Raw genomic sequence first — 17,487 nt, 5'->3', positions numbered from 1 at the left:
CTCATTCTAACTTATTGCACCAGTTCAGCAGTGTAGCTAAAAAGAACAGATCGCATATTAATAAACCGTGTAATATAAACAAGATTAGAGATAAAAGTAAATGTTACTTTCGCCGTAATTCATCACAATTTTATTGTGCAGTAAAATGTACAGTCCATTACAGAGATGTGTACAATTAATATAATAGCAGAGATATCTTTGGACAACAAATTTCTGTGGCGGAAGAATATTTCTTGAACACCTTTGAGAACGCTGTACAGATATCGAAGCGACGCGACTGTGATTACTGTACCGCATAAAGTCGTTAAAGTTCGAAAAGTTAATTGTGATAGAATTTGTGCAAGAACAAATCGTTGATATTCCATGTCAAAAATTGTATAACATTATCTCCATACATGACTGACGCCACAAAACTAAAATTCCTCGGATTTTGCACCTTTCTCGTGTGTTGAATTATACAATTATTGAATAAAATATATAATTGTTCTTCAAAAACGAGCGTATTAACGAAGTTATTATACAGTACATGATTATTACACATATATATGTATATATATATATAGAAAGATAATAGGATAGATATAAATTTAATACTCTTTGCAGCTTTCTGTAGAAAATAATAAATATATATTAGTATATCTCGGTTCTTCTCTCTGTTTTATATCAATAGTATTACAGAAATCGCTGCATAGCAAGATGACATTTTAAATACACGCCTTAGTTTTAATTTCTCTCAGAAATAATTCTTTGTAAATGGAGAAATGCCATAAGATTATTACATGTTATTTTGCATAAATATCAATATATGTAACCTTTACATACAGATAGATATAGAACAACTTTATTTTTGTACAAAAAACAGTTCAATAAAATTCAGAGGTTTGAGTATTCCAATCTTTTAGGCTTCTCTTATTCTTGAATACTCTCCCCTTTTTGGAAAAACAAACAGAAAAGGATTAATCCAGTTTACTATTCAGCAAGAACAAGAACAAAAACTTTACATTTTCTCTGTCCCTTACTACTCTTATGCATCAGCTCTAATCTCTGGCTCTACCAAAACTAAACACAATATAAAAAGATATTTCGACAATGTTCTAATATTAAGAATAATTTTTCAGAAAGTTAAATAATAGTATTATAGCAGTATATATATAGCAATACTAATAAAAGTATTCGGTTAAGTACAACATTTAAATACAATTAGTAAAAGCATTCTTGCATATTATAATAATAAATGAACTTTATATACTATGTGGTTATATGTGCGCGCATGCGTGCATATATGTATATGGTAAGTGGCATGAATGTATGTGTATATGTGTGTATGTGTATGTATACATGTATGCTTGGTATGTTTGATTTCAATTAATATATAATATTAATGATGTGGCGATATAACATGACATATATTCGGAATAATCTTAAATGACTTTTCAGGACCGCTTTGTATGCTTAACAATTTATATACAATACATACACTGCTTTCCTCTGTTCTACCTCATTATAAATTAGTGAAAAAATAATGCTGCTTTGGCCATGATCTGCGCATCGGTAATTATTATTAACTACATCTTCGTTGCTAATACCTACACTTTTGAATGTGTTCCATGGTAGTCTTCAAAATGGTCAAAAAACTCTAATTATACACAGAGTTTATCATCGCGAAGTGTATACCTCTAGAAAAATCTCATCTCGAATACCGCATCGATCGTTACCACGATGTTAATCCTGTATTATAGTCCGCCGTTCATTAATATATTATATATATATAACATTAATACTTTGATTATTATCACTGCATTAGGATGATTTGTATAAAGCAAATAGCCATTACTTACTCAACGTGTGTGGAATCAATTTACTTTCAAATTTGCTCTTTTTCTTCTGTCACGTATTATTTACTCAATCTTTGACAATTATTCGTGGCTTTACCTCATATTCGAAATGTTTAATTCGCTTATATTATAAAATATTAAGCACCTTCGACTTTGGTATAGAAACAAAATAATTCGGCGATTCCGTCTTGCAATCTCTTCACATTATTTTAAATAAAATGAAAAAGATTCTATTGATACATATTGTAAAACATAAAAAAAAATAGACGCGTCTATCGAAAATTATGAATATAATGTTCCGAATATGGAATGGTTCGATATATATATTTATATATATAGTTCATTAATAGTATAAATGAAATGTAAATTAAGAACAAGATGATGTACGCGCGTGTGGAATGTGTAACTTAAGTATTTTTGTTTCCTGAAAGAGTGTTCATAAATCACTTCAATTGCGATAATCACTATTTTCTCCTTTCAAATCAGGCTAACGCAATTATTGAATTCACCTTAGTCTGAGTCTTCACATCTGAAACATGACTTTAACGTACACAAGCTAACAAGCTTTATAACATTTAATAGTAAATTCTCCCGCACTTATCTTCTGCCAATTAATAATAAAATAGTTATTCTATATACTGTGACAAATAAGACAGTTACAAGGCCATACAGCAGTACTGCAGAGCATTCTGACAATGTTAGTATTTCTATATGCTACTTTCAATATGATTTAAGATAGAAATTTTTTTTAGTCCAGAATATAATTACTTTAGCTATTGATATACTATAAATACTATGGTAAAATAATGTTAAGAAAGTGCTGTACAGTGTAAATAGCTGTCTCTCGACATCGATTAGTTTGAGAAATATGTACTTGATTGTATCTATGATTTCATAAATTTATCATATATTCACCTTACAATAAATTAATATTCACGTTGCAACAAATAAACAACGATCTGTACATTTAATATAAAAATTAAATCTAAGGACGGAAAACAGAAAACGCTAAGACTATGATCAGATATTCAATCTCCGCTGTGTATGTGAATGAAATCTATCGGTTAGCGAAAGTATCATCAACTGCACCACTCTGTTATCTTTAATTCGCGCGACGCGCAAGGCTTCCGACAGTAGTTTTCTAGTTGTCATTAGCCGTTTGTCTGTAACTTTTACCCGAATAATTCCTTTAAAGCATAACGCACGGCGAGTCCATTCACAAGCAGTTGTGCGGAGCGTTTTCCCGGTATAAATAGGAAACTTTTCATTTGTATCTCGGACTATCCGGAGGAGTGGGTTGCGTGTTAGCTCTCTGTTTCGGTCCAGTTTTAAAGGACATTTTTTTTACCGGTCTCGGTGAAATGCCATGAAGAGTGGTACTCTCGGGGGTGTCATTGCTAAACCACACCCTGCTTCCGTCAGAAACTGGAAACAATTGCGAAAACACCATTACACTGCACGATTTCATAGATCACTGATCAAAAAGCCATGTAGAAATTTTAGCTAGAAAGTAGATGCTCGTGTGAGAAAAGCAGAAACATTGATAAGGAGAGTAAGCGTGCAGTTGAAAAGAAAAAAGCAAGGAGAACATCAGCGGCAGTGCATCGATATTCTCTAGAGGTATTCCTGCGAAGCGACATTTGAAGAATAGCATATACAAAACACGTACAAACGTAAGGAAAAAGTAATCATTAAGACATGCTATTTTTTTTAATGCTCATAGAGTGTAAAGATTACCTCTGAATATATTTTGCAAGACTGCCAAACAAAAAGTTAATTAAGAGACATAGAAATGTTAAAGAAAAGAAGAGAAGTGGTTTGAGAAATTTTTGCTCTGTCGCCGTGTGTCTGATAAGATTATATATCTTGCGTTATATCTCGCATCTTACGTTACCGTTATATCACGTACGCAGAATGTTACAACATAAAAGTTAGAATCACAAGATCGCAATATGCTAATACTTTTTCTTTTCTTTTATTTTATAAGGAATATTCACTTTTCTGCGCACAAGAGCACATTCATCTGCGAAGTCTTGCAGATGTTCCACGAACTGTTCACTGAATTATAATCAGACGATCGGTTAACGTCTACTTAACAGACAGATAAAGACATAGGATACAATGTCAGATAAAACGCCGGAAGAGAACAGCACGGAAATAATAAATAACTAATAATACTACCTTGTTCGGTGGTGTTATAAGGTGGGTGGGGGGTTAGTGGACTGAATTAGTCACCTCTATTCGCACGGTTGTCACTGCTCGCTGTCGAAGCGCTGCGTAGACCGGAACGTCCTTGGTGCGAATCTATAAGCGCTGCCGCGAGGTTTGATGATGCTGTGGATTGCACGCTTGTTGTAGATCCTAATAGTATGATATATATTGGTAATAATAATAAACTTTTATGAGCAGCCTTACGTGGTAGCAGCACGCACAATTTTAAAGGGACGCTCGCTTCAGAACAAATTGCAAGTAGGATTAGCTATTCTTCGAAATGTTCACGCGATATTTCATTTATCACTTTATAAGTGTAATCTAGTTAATTTATATTCAAATTCACTCACCAGAGACAGACGAAGTTCCGCTGAACGGGCTCGGTGGTTGCACTGGTGAATATACGTTGGCTGTAAACTCCTCGAATGTCGTAGCTTCCTTGTGATTTCTCATAACAGTGTCGATGGATCGGGCCCGCTCCTCATAGCTGAAATTTATATTTGAGCAATATTAATCTCTCTCGTAGTATCATAACCAATATTCACGTAAACCGATTACTTACTAATGTTGGTACAACGTAAGCGTAGACCTCTTTGCTCTACTCGCGGCTAATGCGGTTGTTCTCACTAGACCTGGCAACACTTTATCCTCCACGATGCATTCGTCGAACAGAGGTCCAAAGAATGGAATATCTGACTTGCGTGAGATCTGTATTCTGTATAATTTGTTTTGCAGTGGATAAATGACTATCAGGACGTCGCAGAATTCCGTGGGTATGATGTCCCTGCGATAGTCTCGCCAGTGCTCGGACCAGACGATGTGAATTTCGTCGTTACCCAGGTGACGCGTCTGAAAACAAGCACTTTGTGAATTCGTGCTAATTGCGCAAACGTTGCGAAAGATTATAATCGAAATACCTTCTGCAATAAACTTTCGGGACTGTCTGATGGCATCCTCGTGGCAACGTGGAAAAGGATTTCAGTGAAAGATGTGGCGTAATAGGGTGCTGTAACGCCGGATGCTTTTCCGGGTACCAGGCCGCCGAGGAAACCTGTGTGCGATTCCAGTTCTACTTCCCAAGCGAGTCTCGCGATGAAGCTCTCGTACTCCTTACTGGCAGTGACGTTGCTTAGTATGGAGTTCTTGTCTTCCTGGCCTTGGCTGACGTAAATCACTGCTATCTTGTGAGTTTCCCTTGACCGTTGGCTGTCGAGGTTACGGAGTTCGCGTAAGAGCTTCTCGTTCTTCGCCAACAAATGCAATTTTCTACGTTGTTCCCAACCGGATAAACCAAGATGCGAAAACAAAAGGCGGCAGTGATGAAATGGCGCCGGGGGTGGACGACACGACGGCGGGCTGATTGCTGATGCGCACATACTGAAATGAGAAGTTGCAACGTTAAGATTAAATATAACGTCAAACTGCAACAAAGTATCGTAATAATCGATTGTAATGCAAATTTGATAAGTGTATTAAAAAAATGAGGAATGCAACCTGATGTGTTGATTCCAATTGTTGATGTGTTCTTGCTCCGCGTTTCTTTGGCTCAAGATCGTTGCAATGGTTTCGCTTTCCAAATAATGTCCTTGAGGTGGATTAGCGGGTGCATTAAGAGCAACTTCCGGATTAGTTAGAACTTCTGGGCTGGTATGTCCTATGTACTGAAGAAGCTGAAGACACACAATTGTTTAGTGATGGCAATCATAAGTTACAAAATATGTTACATATAAAATATATACAACCGTAATTTTGTCATAACTTACATCGTCCAAATTGTCCATATCACTTGCAGCGTTTGCAAAAGTTGGCAATATGTGGGGCTCGCGATGCCGTATCGTATGCCTTGGTGTACAGTTGTGAGGTGTGATGACACTGTTCAAATCATCCGTAAGTAATTTTGCGCTCCAGTCAACTAAAATAAATCATAAAGGTTTATTGTAATCTTAATGTTATAAGAATATATCTCGTAATGTGCGGTGAAAAACGATGAGAGTAAATAAGTAATCATTATTACTAGGCTTTGCAAATGGCAGCGGCAGGTCATCGTCGACGAAGGGTTGGCTGTATAATATTGAACTGTCCCAAGAAGCTTTCCCAGCAAGATCTCTTAACAGAACTCTAACCAAAGAAGGAGCTGTTGTTAAACCAGCGGTGACACCACCGCCAGGTGCGTCCAGTGCGGCTAACTCCACCAATGACATTATAATCGAATTAGAGAGCATCAACAGCTGTATATTAGGTGCTTGAAAAACGGCGGAGGACAGCTCGTCCCCGTCGATACCAGGGACGTCGTCTAGCTCGACAACTAACGATGAAAGACGCGCAGCTCCGATACCCATCGGAAAATGTCCCAAGTGATTGATTAAATGCATCATTACCTGCATTTGAAGTTAATGTCGTTTAGTTACTATGAATATACGTAGCACATACGTACGTACAATTAAATCAGCTTACCATTTTCGCTGCTAATTGGACAGACTGAATATTTCCTTTATGAGGCGATTTCGAGGAAGGCTCGTCAGCCAAATTATCAAACGTAATGTCAAATTCAAAGTCGCTACCGTCTTCCTGATTATTCTTAGCCGATTTGGAAGATTCTTTTTCAATTTTATTTTGCACTATATTGTTCAACACCTGTACAATGAAAGACCAAACTGAAAAACTGTTGAGAGAAATTATGCCATGTGAAAAATGTGAGAGAACGTAACACCAACTGTAAATAATGTCATCAAAAGAGGTTTCCCCTGGAACACTCGCAGTAATACTGTCGGTCCTAAGTGCATGGCCCATTCACCCAAGCAGAATAGCATCGATACTGTCAAGGGCCCGCGCCTTTCTCGTGATGTCATTCGTCCGAGTGTATCTGACAAGATCTATAGAAGGAGCAGTAAAGGACTCATTATTCATCCAAGCCTCAAATCGGATCTTAAAATGGTATACCTGTATATTATTTCGTACCTGTATTATTTTAGATGGCACGTTGGGATATAATTCTAGCAGTACATCAGCCTTATCGCAAAGAAGCAAAAGAGAGTCACACGCAACCTGCGCTACTGTGGCGTGCGAAGCCTGAAAAATAAAGATCAATATATAATCATTAAGCATCAATTAACTACCGTTGAGCATAGAAATTAATTTTTATATATTCTTACAATGATCAACATTGAGTTAATAACATATGGGAAATTCGCTAATTAGCGGATGTATGGGAATAACGAATAAGACCACACACCATCGCAGAGACTGCAACGACTTATTATTTCGCACATATATACATAGCACGAACAATAGGGACATGCAAAGTCTATGATATCCTCATAGAATGCAGGTATCAGTCCAGAATTGTCAACATCACATGATAAAGAGCTGACACAGTTACACTGAGGCAAAAAAAGAAGGACTACCTGATCCATTAGAGGAAAATGGAAACCAGCTCTGCGGCGCTCTGCTCCTTGCATCCGCTGTCAATAATACTCAATGAAAGAGATATTCACTTCCACCTTACTATTATGACAGCACGTCTGCCTTACATATTGTTAAATGGATCTCTTTCTCTTACATTTTAAAAATATACATTCACGTATAACACAGCCGTGCATTCTATGTGATATGTATAGTGTTTAACTTAAAACATCGCCCTAAGTGCAAACTATCAAGCAGCTAAAATTGCAGGGATAGTTTTCTTCATCATGCATTTAATGTCAAAAGTTTTACGGACTTTTGTTGAAATCTGTGCATCTGTAGCTGTTTGTGGTGTTGTATAATCATGAAAGACATCTAATGAAAATTTAGAATTTAAAAAACGGAGGTAAAAAATTGTACTTACTCTAAGCGCAAAGAGAAGAACTGTGACAGCTTCTGGGATTTTCGGATGTTGTGTTTTATAGGACAATTCTTTATACACGAACATTGCGATGCTGGATAGTGCTACGCATCTCGCGATTCCGGTTGGTTCCCGGCGGCAGCTCCGCAAAAGTATTGTTACAATATGTTCCTGTAAAGTTCAAAATAATAAAAATTATAAGAACATATTATATTCAGTTATGTCATGAAATTATGCGCAAAGATGATTTTACCTTTGCTTCTGGGCACGTCATTGTTATAATGTCAGGTCCTTTCGGCTGTAGCATAGGTAGCTTAAACATTGCAGCGGGTAAGGATAACAACGAGCCGATGATAGAAACAGCTTCTGTTCTTGGTGCCTGTAATATAGAAAGCGTGTGTATTAGAAGATGAACGTCGTATTATTGAAATCAAATGAAAAACTGATATAAAAACCTCGATATCTTGACTGCCGAGTACCACATTAGCAGCGTGTATGTAGTCCAAAATCAGAAGACTCGATCCAGGTAGATTCAGACTGAATAACCTGGGTCCTGTGTACTTCACAAGCACATGTAGAACATTACTATCCTTACTAGCGATACCGTTATGAACGGCGCGATAGAAGAGTGTCAAATGCTGCTTCGGTAAATTGATGTCCAACGGTTGTACCGTTAAAAGACATATAAGACGATAAGCTGCTAGTTTACCGATCTCGTACTGCTCGGGAAGTTGGATCGCCTGTGAGGAATACGTAGGTGAGCATCGAAAAATATCATTTTCACATGTCTGTGTACCTTAAAGCACCAAGGTGCGATCACCGTTAAAGGTGGAATTAGTTCTGGTGCTGGAGGTGTTGCTTGATTATCCCCGGATACTCCTTGATTTAAACGTATCTAAATGACACACGAAACAATATGAGAACCGGGTGAACAATGCTATTTTTAACGTCAGTTAACATTTCAAACTCGGTAAATCTTACCTTAATTAATGTTTGTGTAAGTTGCACGAGATAATCCATAACTTGACCGTGCAAAGTAGGATCTTGAATGTTATTCACGTCTCCTAATGCCGAAAGCATACGTCGCCATAAAACAACAGCCACATCTGGCAACCATCCACGAACCCCTCCACCTGCCATAACTGATCTTCTTTCTGATGCATCGTTTGTATCTGCAGAATAATAATAACTTTAATAAATATATATCAACTTATCAATTCTATATATAAATATATTCTTAAATATGACTAAATATTACTATACTATATATTACTGAGTAATACATAATCTATAGCATTATTTATAGATTATAAAACTGCTGTACGCTCGATTAAGCTTTACATTTTTTAGTGTCGCACAACGAGAAAAATTGTTACAAGCTTGACACATAATTCAATCAAATGAGATATAAACTTGAAAAGCAGAAGAGAGAAGACCGTTATCTAAAAAGCACAGGCTTTAATTTAAAGAAATATCTTGAATATGCTTTAATATTTGTTTTTATTTGTCTTGATGACATGAACAGTCATAAAAGCGTAATGTATTGTTAATAAACATTATTCGATTAAATATGAGATGTTATAAAATATGTTATAAAATGATTACAGACGTAGAACGGGTCTAATTTCGGAGATGTCGAAATTCTTACACTTTGTATAACGATAAACTTTTGTACGTGTTGTAAAAATAATCACAGGTGAGACAAGACATACATACCGATACTGCTACCGTCAATATTCTCTATTTGTATGGGGCTATCTTTGTTGCTGTCAACGCCACTGCTGGGTGTCGGTGATGGACATCGTGGCGACGGTGGTTCGCTATCAACTACAACAATGCTATCCAAAGATTTGGCACGTCTGCTGGGTAACATCTTCCGGCCAGCCGCCGACGACGAAGTCGAGCCGCTTGACAGTAATCGCGCCATATTTTGTTCTATCGATAGGGGGAGTACTGCACGTGTGGAAAATGTTTACACTTAATTCAAGAGTAGAGCACAGGCACGATGCGATGGTATACCCGACGACGTTTAGTTAAAATCGTTCACGTGTGAGCAACATGTCAATTAGAAAATTAGAACAAGCGACTAGATGGGCGCTGTGTTACGAGCGTGGTAGTTCTATGAAAAAGAATGATACGAAACTACTGTATGTCTGAGAGCACGAGAGGAGTTATTTTTAACTCCGGTGTCAGCGCCAAAGCGAAAAAAATAAGGGACACAGTTATAAATAAATTGCGCACACTGTCAGCAAACACAGAGGGCACTACCAAAGATTTCGCCATGTAGTTTCAAAGAATGAAAATTTTAAAAATATTACTTTATAGTATAAATAAATCAAGTGCGAATGGAGTTTGATTCGCTCACCAGGAATACCGCTGTGTATCGTATGTGTACGATTTCTTTGCAACTTTGTACGAGTCTTGCCGTTGTATATGGTGTTGTCACTCGCACTGCGAGGAAGCGGTCGCACTTTCCTCAAATCACGTAGCGGGTGGTCTGGTAAAAATTTAAACATTCTATTGTCAAACCTATTGTTGCGATAACGAGATAAAATTAAAGATTGAATGTTTTATGTTACCTGTGACGTTCTCTTTTGGCGCGACGTTGTTCTCCTGATCAATGCTACCTGCCCGAGGTGGTTGAACACTCCCAGTTGATGCCGCGCGACTTCCGACCCCACGACGTTTCTTTGATTTCTGCTCGCTGAGTCTGTCCAAAGGTAGATCATTCAAGTCCAAATTATACACGTGTCTCGCCAGTACTCTCGTCAGCGTATCCAGAGTTTTCTGTTCAATCATTAAAAGGTCATTATTCCACAGGTATGAGTCAGAGTTTATTGCGAGATCTTCGCCGTACTCACCGCCCACTCTCGAATTAACTCCTCCCATTGCGTTAACGACGTCAACACCTCTAGAAACTGGTCCCACAGTTGGGTAGAAATGATCACGTTTAAGTTAGCCTTAATCCATGTAACAATTAGTGTCTGGAATATAGCAGGCGCGAGCTTTCCGCCAATACTTTCTTGATGTTTGCGGCGAGAAGATTTCTCGTTCAGAACAAGAGATGTAATTTGTAATAACACCCTAACGAAAACCGAAAATGTATGACTCATTGTTGAAGAACAATATTAATCGCGAAAAAGAGGAGATAACTGATCAATAACGTACCTCAGTAACTGTTCCCAGGTTGCTGGTTCCAGTCTAGAGTGCATAACAACATATCGATACACGTTCAAGACTCTCTTACAACTGTCAGTTTGTTCTTCCAGTAACGTCGCAGACGCACTAGGTCCTAAATTCTCTAAAAAGAATACATTTGATGCTTGCATGATGAAAACTTGCAAGACATTCTGCAAGCCCGCCCTGATGAATAAATTCTCCCGGTGTATAGCTCCAAGATAAGAATCGTTTCTCAATCTTGTCTGCCGATAACTTTCGGATGGACTCTTCTCTATTTCATTCGCATCCTTCCTTTGACTGTCGTCTAAGTCTCGATCTTTATGACCATCCAATGGTTCCAACATAAACGGAGGAATTTCCTGCAAAATGTTTGCTGATGAAAAACGACTTACACGAAAATGCATACGCAATAGTCTTGTAACGAAACTCACGTTCATCTGAATCCAGTCCTTGTAAACGGCGATAGCTTTTCGTATAGCAGCCGCATGATTAAAGTCCAGAAGAAACGCCTGTCTGTAGAGTTCGTGTACGAAATTTACGTTATCCCTATTTCCGTATAAAACTTCTCTGACTAACGTGACCGCCGAGATAGTGCTATCTTCTTGATTCTGATTGTCCTGCTGGGACATGGCTGCTTCAGGTGACAGTAGATTCGAATCTGTAGAGTTTTGAGTAACCGACACACGACGTAATTCCGACTCAGCGTTTTCCTCATTCGGCGTTGTGCTATGGATTACAATACAGATGAGGCATTGAAGTTGCACACAGAAATAAATAAGAGCTTTAAGTAAATTACCTTTGTGAGAGATGGGCGAAAAGTCCGTCTTTTCTAGCGACGTGCGTGAAGCTTGCGACCCATTTGATTAGAACGACCTTGCAAAGCACGTAGTTGTCCTGATTTTGATTCATTGGTTTTCGCATTGTGGGTAATTCCAGATTAGGTTTGTAAAGTGAAAAGTTGTCATCAAATTCTGGACAAATGTGACGAAGGTATGTGGCCTTAAAGCGTTCTAATAAGAATTGGAAAGTTTTGTGCTGCCGTGTGGATTTATCCCGCCATTCTATCTTTACCACCTGGATGATAAACAATTATTAAATAATAAATAATGTTTATCACATGCATCTTTCCAAAATAAATAATGTTGAATAATCATATGGAGAAACATGTGAAGTAAAATTCCATTAAGAAAGTACGAATAAACGTTAAATTATATACCTGAGTAACCATAAATTCAAGCAATGCTTCCAAAAACCTAACAGTTTCATTGTCGAGTGGCTTTTCTCCACTTTGGGGTGGTAAGATAGGCCCGCCGTCAACTTGACTGATAGGACATTGATTCGATCCGTCATGAAAAGTGCTTAGCACAAGTTGTGTATCATAAAATTCCTTCTTATCTTTCTCTTCGTGGTTAGTCGCTTTTACGAGCTTTTCTTTTTTGCCGTCCGTCTTGCGATCAGATTTGTAAGGTGATGCTTGATGTGGTGGAAATCCCGGCACCAAGCTGGCGAACATCTGATGTATATGCTCGGGAGCATTTTCGCCAAGGGCTTGATACCATAGAATAAAGTATCTAAAATATTCACGATGTTACATACATTGCTTTATATGAATATATGTCTTGATCAATTATCGATATACCTTATGGCTTGTCTGCGAAGTTTCCAACTATTGCCAGGATGTAAAAGCTTCTGCAGAATCCGTGCTAGACTATGGCATTGCCATCGTCTGTTAAGCAGCTCAGGAAGAAGAGTCAGAACTTTCTCCAAGAGCTGCAATACTTGTTCTAACTCTTCCCTGTGTGCTTTATGCACTAAAAAAGAAAAATAAACTGTTTTTGCTGTTCTTAAATTACGCTATATAAAATTTGCAGCAAATATGATTGAATAATAGGATTGAAATAATAGAAGAGTTATTATATTTATTTAAGGTTATATTTTTGTATAAATTTCCATAATATGAAGTTTGTAACACGCTCATAAATAAAAGAAGTTATTTAGGAACAAGCAAGTGTGTAATATAAAATCATGCTAGAGTAATATAATATATTGTGACTTACCAATGTGGAAGGAAAGCTCTGGCAGCGAAATGAAAAGAAATGGAAGAGATAATAAAGTGATAATGTGTAAATATTGCATTAATAAAAAAAATGTATTATAATTTTGGAAGCAATGATGTTATACAGTTAAATATGACACACAATTACAAGTGATGTGTGTAAGCATGGAAATATTCAAAGCTAGACAGTAGTAAGACAGTTAGCTTTATTTATAGTGCTTTACATAATAGTATCAGTATAATTTTTTCACTTACCGCGTTGTCGAAGATTCGCTTCGGCAGATACAAAACAATCATACAGGATGAAATACACATGGCTAAAGTTGCCCTCAAAAAATCCTTTTGCCTCATCAGTGTCCACATTTTCTTTAACATAAAAAAAAAACAAATATATCAGTATGTTTTTTTGTATGAAATATATAATTAAAGATACAACACACATTAATTACAAGTAGATGGAAGTATAAAAGAAAACCTTTCGCTTGTGACATATATGCCTTATACAGAGAACTGTGAACACTCTGTTACATCATGACTTGTCTTGGACATTTGTGCTTATATAGCAGAACTACTTTTTTTCTATTTTTAAATGTACATTATAAAAATAGTATTGCATAATTACATATTCTAATATTTTAAAATTGTAATAAAATAAGAACAGAGAACAGAGTTGCAAAATTAGATGAATATATTATTTATAATATTGTAAGAAATTTATCTATGTATATTAATTTATGAATGTAATCATAGTGCATTAATAAAAATGTATCTAGTATTTAATATCATAAAATAATTTTTATCAGTAGTCCAAGTTATATATGGAAAGATACATGGAACATGTAATAATAATGTAACTTTAGCCGAAGTTGGAGGCCATAGGTTGGTCAATGTGGTTATGCGGTTTGGTGATTAGATACTCTACCTCTCATGACACTGGGAAACCACAGTTCTATAACTATATGGATTTATATCCTTTTTCTTCTTAACTAGGACATGCAATAAGCAGATGATGCATATACAAGATAATATAGTAGTTAACAACATTTTCTTTTTAAATATGGATGAAGAAACTTGTGCTATTTTACAATAATTTTCTTAAATAAGCAAAAGTCTATACAAATAAGAACAAATAATTAATTATGTTTCAATGTTAAAATTATTAAATATTATATAAAGTATATTTTTATACAATAAAATTCATATAAATTTATATATTCTTTAAATACTCTAAAAAAAAAATATATATATATATATACATATATAAATCCATTATGTCTTAAACAGTGCTATATTATCTTTGCGTGTTTGGGACTTTTGAAATATATTATCATAAAATTGTGTTATTGATATTATTTACAATTATTAACAATTTTAAATGTTCTATTGCTAAAATATTTTAGTGTTACTTCTTGTTTCTCAAAGACAAACAGATTATGCTAAATGAGGTTATTTTTTAATAATAAAAAATAATGTTGTATACTTCACAAGATTGAAATAAGCATACAAGTAAAAACTGAAACGTCTCACTTGCCAAAAGATATAATGTCAAATTTTTAAACTGAACATAATATGCAAATGTAATACTAGCTTCCACTATAGACAAAATTATTGCATTCTACTTTAGGGTCTGCACCAGCGTGTGGGAGTAAGCAGCCACAAAAGGTATGCTTCCTCTTCAGCATCCTACTCGAATATGTTCACCACTGAATAGCCTTTATTTGTCACCTGAAGCAAGTCACTGTATTCTCACCTAACACAATCTTTAGATGCTTGAATCGCGTTGCGCTGTCCTTCTTGACATCCTGGATTTTCAGCGTTGACTTCTTGACGTCTACATGGGGCTTCTTGCTGAACATGGTTCACTGCGAGCCGCCGGCGGCCGCGGGGACAGGAACAACCATCGACGACGTCCAGGATGGTCCGCATCGATACGAGCCGGCTGTTTCCGCGCAATCACCGTTCCTGCGACACGAAGTGCATTGCTCCGTTTTATCACGAATCGGCGTCCAATTTCGCACACACCTCCGATCAGATGTACGTGACGGCCATCTTGACAGCCTCACTGGCTGCTCACTGGCGTTGCGCCGCGCTGCTCGGCTCCTCGGGGCAATGACATCATCGTCGTCGTCCAGTTCGCTAATCTCGACTGAATGTAAGTAATTTGACAGCAGTGCATAAAACTCGTGTAAAATTTCGTTTAATTCAGATTAAAAATCGATAGACAATCACGAGAGGTAAAATAATGAGTATATCTTGTCGTGCGAAGCGCTCTTTAAGAGTAGAAATATACAAGCGAAAGTAATTCTAGGTTACAGATTGCGATTTTGAATATGGCGCCATTAGTACCACACGAAGGAGGCTCATGAATTTTATCGACTGAGCAGCAATTGTAACCAGATCGATACCTCGATTTTACTAGACGTTCAGAGTTTACATTTATGGCAGCGGAAGTGATGTCAGCGGACCACAATACGCGCTGCTCGTCATTTCAAAATGGTCTCGAAAGACGAGAAAGTTTATATGGAAATGGTGTTCACGAGAGACTGCAGCGTAAGTCGTCAGGAAAAGGTGAAGGCGTTGTGGAAATTCCTGGATACACGGGACGACTTACAACCGCATAAAGGTATAAAGGCGTAAAGGTTATATGGCAGATCAAAGATTGTATGATATTTCAATATTGGCTGCGTTCAGCAGAGAAAGCTGCTTTGCAACTGTTGTAAAATTTGTGAATCTAATTGGAGCATGCTCTTAATTTTAATTGAATCCAAGAGCATGTACCAATCAAATTCACGAATTTTACAACGCAGTTGCAAAGCAGTTTTCTCTGCTGAACGCAGCCATTATCGCGTACTCAGAGCACCCATCCTTGTCACTTCAATATGAAATGCTGTTTCACTTGCAGAACCGTCATAGATATAAAAATATTACAAGATCTTTTTAAAAGGTTTTTATATACGAAATTTTGCTCAATTAATGTCACAATACGCAATTGAGCCATCAATGAATTATTATAATCAAAATAAAAGAACATTAATGCACACAATTATATTAACCTAACTTAATCTATCATTTATATAGCACAACCTAGTAGCACAGTTTATTGGTGCATTATTGGCTACAGATTGAGACCCAATATACCAATATTGGCCTTGTATTGCAAAGTAGACACTTTACATTTTATAATATAGAATTCTGAATATTAACAATTCATTTATTACCAATATTAGCTACATATTGGCCCAATGAATACCTAATGTAACCATTATTAGGACAATGTAACGCCAATGAACTGTACTACTAAAGTATACGTAATTTTGAATTATTTCTAAACTGTTGTACTCACATGAAAAAAATTTAGCTGTTTTACATAAAATGTTATTAAAATTAATTATCTATTACAAAGATTAATTATTAATTAACGATTATAAGTAGATAATAACTAATGATGTAATATGTTTAAATAAATAGGTACATTGGAAGTTAAGACACCGCCGCAAACGAAATCGTCAACATTAAGTATGAATGAAAAGGATATTTGGCGTAAAGGACTGGGAGTTTTTCAGCAACTTGGCTTGGACAAGACTGCCCTCGCGGCTGACAACAGATGCAAGCTCTGTCTCATGGAGAAAATGATCGAGTATGATTAGCTCACTGCGTAATTCATTGAAGTAACTGTAAGTAAATCATTTCTTTTCTCGATAACCGCAGATGTAAGGATTTGGCCGATACGGTGACGCAACCGTATGAGGAATTAAACGCTGAAATGAAGGCCTTTCAGCAGCGACAGAAAAATCGTATATTAAATCAAAGCAAAAAGCTTGTCTTTAGCAACACATTGAATCAACGTGGCTCTGATTGTGCAGAAACAAAAAAACTATAATTACGTATATATGATTATGATTGTATGTAATGCTTAAAGACATTATCACATCAGTCAGTTTTCTGACATTTCTGAAAAATATATTTACGCGATAATTTCTTAATTTGGCAATGAAAAAGAAATTTTAGATTTTTAGATTTAGAATTTTAATAAGGTATAAGTTGAGCGTATATATATTATACGCTATTTATTTTTATGAATTTATTTCTGAGACTTTATACTGAAAGAAAAAAATATCTAAAAAAATATTAATTCGGTGGATACTAATAACACGGTGGATACTTAAATCTAAACTTTTTTTATTTAAATAAATAACAGCTTTCATGAAGAGTTTTAAAGTTTTCAGAAATTGTGTATTTTTTTATTTAAAAGATTTTATATATTACTATAAGTAAATATATTATTAGTACTCTTTGCGAATGAATATTTTTTATTTCTTAAATATTTTCTCTTTCAATATGTACCAATTTTCTTGTTATCTCACAGAATTTCATTATACATG

The 17,487-nt window shown here is 36.1% G+C and overlaps 2 protein-coding genes across 12 annotated transcripts; one reads left to right on the top strand and one right to left on the bottom strand.

Annotated features, from left to right (window-relative positions):
* Positions 1-115: 115 nt before the first annotated feature.
* Positions 116-15,183, bottom strand: LOC116846476 (probable Rho GTPase-activating protein CG5521). Of its 11 annotated transcripts, none has more exons than XM_032820330.1 (30): positions 14,856-15,183; positions 13,361-13,471; positions 13,107-13,124; positions 12,689-12,860; positions 12,266-12,620; positions 11,846-12,123; positions 11,481-11,775; positions 11,038-11,408; positions 10,731-10,953; positions 10,449-10,656; positions 10,235-10,366; positions 9,586-9,822; positions 8,851-9,041; positions 8,666-8,764; positions 8,325-8,609; positions 8,123-8,248; positions 7,873-8,040; positions 7,451-7,507; positions 7,005-7,115; positions 6,761-6,919; positions 6,501-6,680; positions 6,061-6,424; positions 5,810-5,958; positions 5,541-5,716; positions 4,964-5,423; positions 4,609-4,895; positions 4,397-4,533; positions 4,071-4,196; positions 3,573-3,593; positions 116-3,260 (listed from the first exon to the last, which is right to left on the bottom strand). In XM_032820330.1, exons 1-30 carry the CDS (start codon positions 14,959-14,961, stop codon positions 3,100-3,102), a joined length of 5,763 nt encoding a protein of 1,920 aa, XP_032676221.1. In that variant the 5' UTR covers positions 14,962-15,183; the 3' UTR covers positions 116-3,099. The 11 variants fall into 11 exon arrangements, 7 of the variants coding, with proteins under 7 accessions (XP_032676221.1, XP_032676225.1, XP_032676226.1 ...); XR_004378501.1 differs by having other exon boundaries at positions 3,123-3,260; positions 3,573-3,923; positions 4,017-4,196; XR_004378502.1 differs by lacking the exon at positions 3,573-3,593 and adding an exon at positions 3,833-3,923 and having other exon boundaries at positions 3,132-3,260; positions 4,017-4,196.
* Positions 15,184-15,592: 409 nt separating this feature from the next.
* On the top strand, positions 15,593-17,033 carry LOC116846542. Its single transcript, XM_032820496.1, has 3 exons — positions 15,593-15,728; positions 16,574-16,742; positions 16,814-17,033. Exons 1-3 carry the CDS (start codon positions 15,599-15,601, stop codon positions 16,983-16,985), a joined length of 471 nt encoding a protein of 156 aa, XP_032676387.1. The 5' UTR covers positions 15,593-15,598; the 3' UTR covers positions 16,986-17,033.
* The last annotated feature ends 454 nt before the right edge of the window (positions 17,034-17,487 follow it).

Source organism: Odontomachus brunneus, unplaced genomic scaffold, assembly GCF_010583005.1.
Source record: "Odontomachus brunneus isolate Ranch 3 - 2012 unplaced genomic scaffold, Obru_v1 Obru_scaffold_065, whole genome shotgun sequence".
In the NCBI taxonomy this organism is placed as follows: domain Eukaryota; kingdom Metazoa; phylum Arthropoda; class Insecta; order Hymenoptera; family Formicidae; genus Odontomachus; species Odontomachus brunneus.
This window is presented reverse-complemented; position numbering and strand designations above follow the sequence as displayed.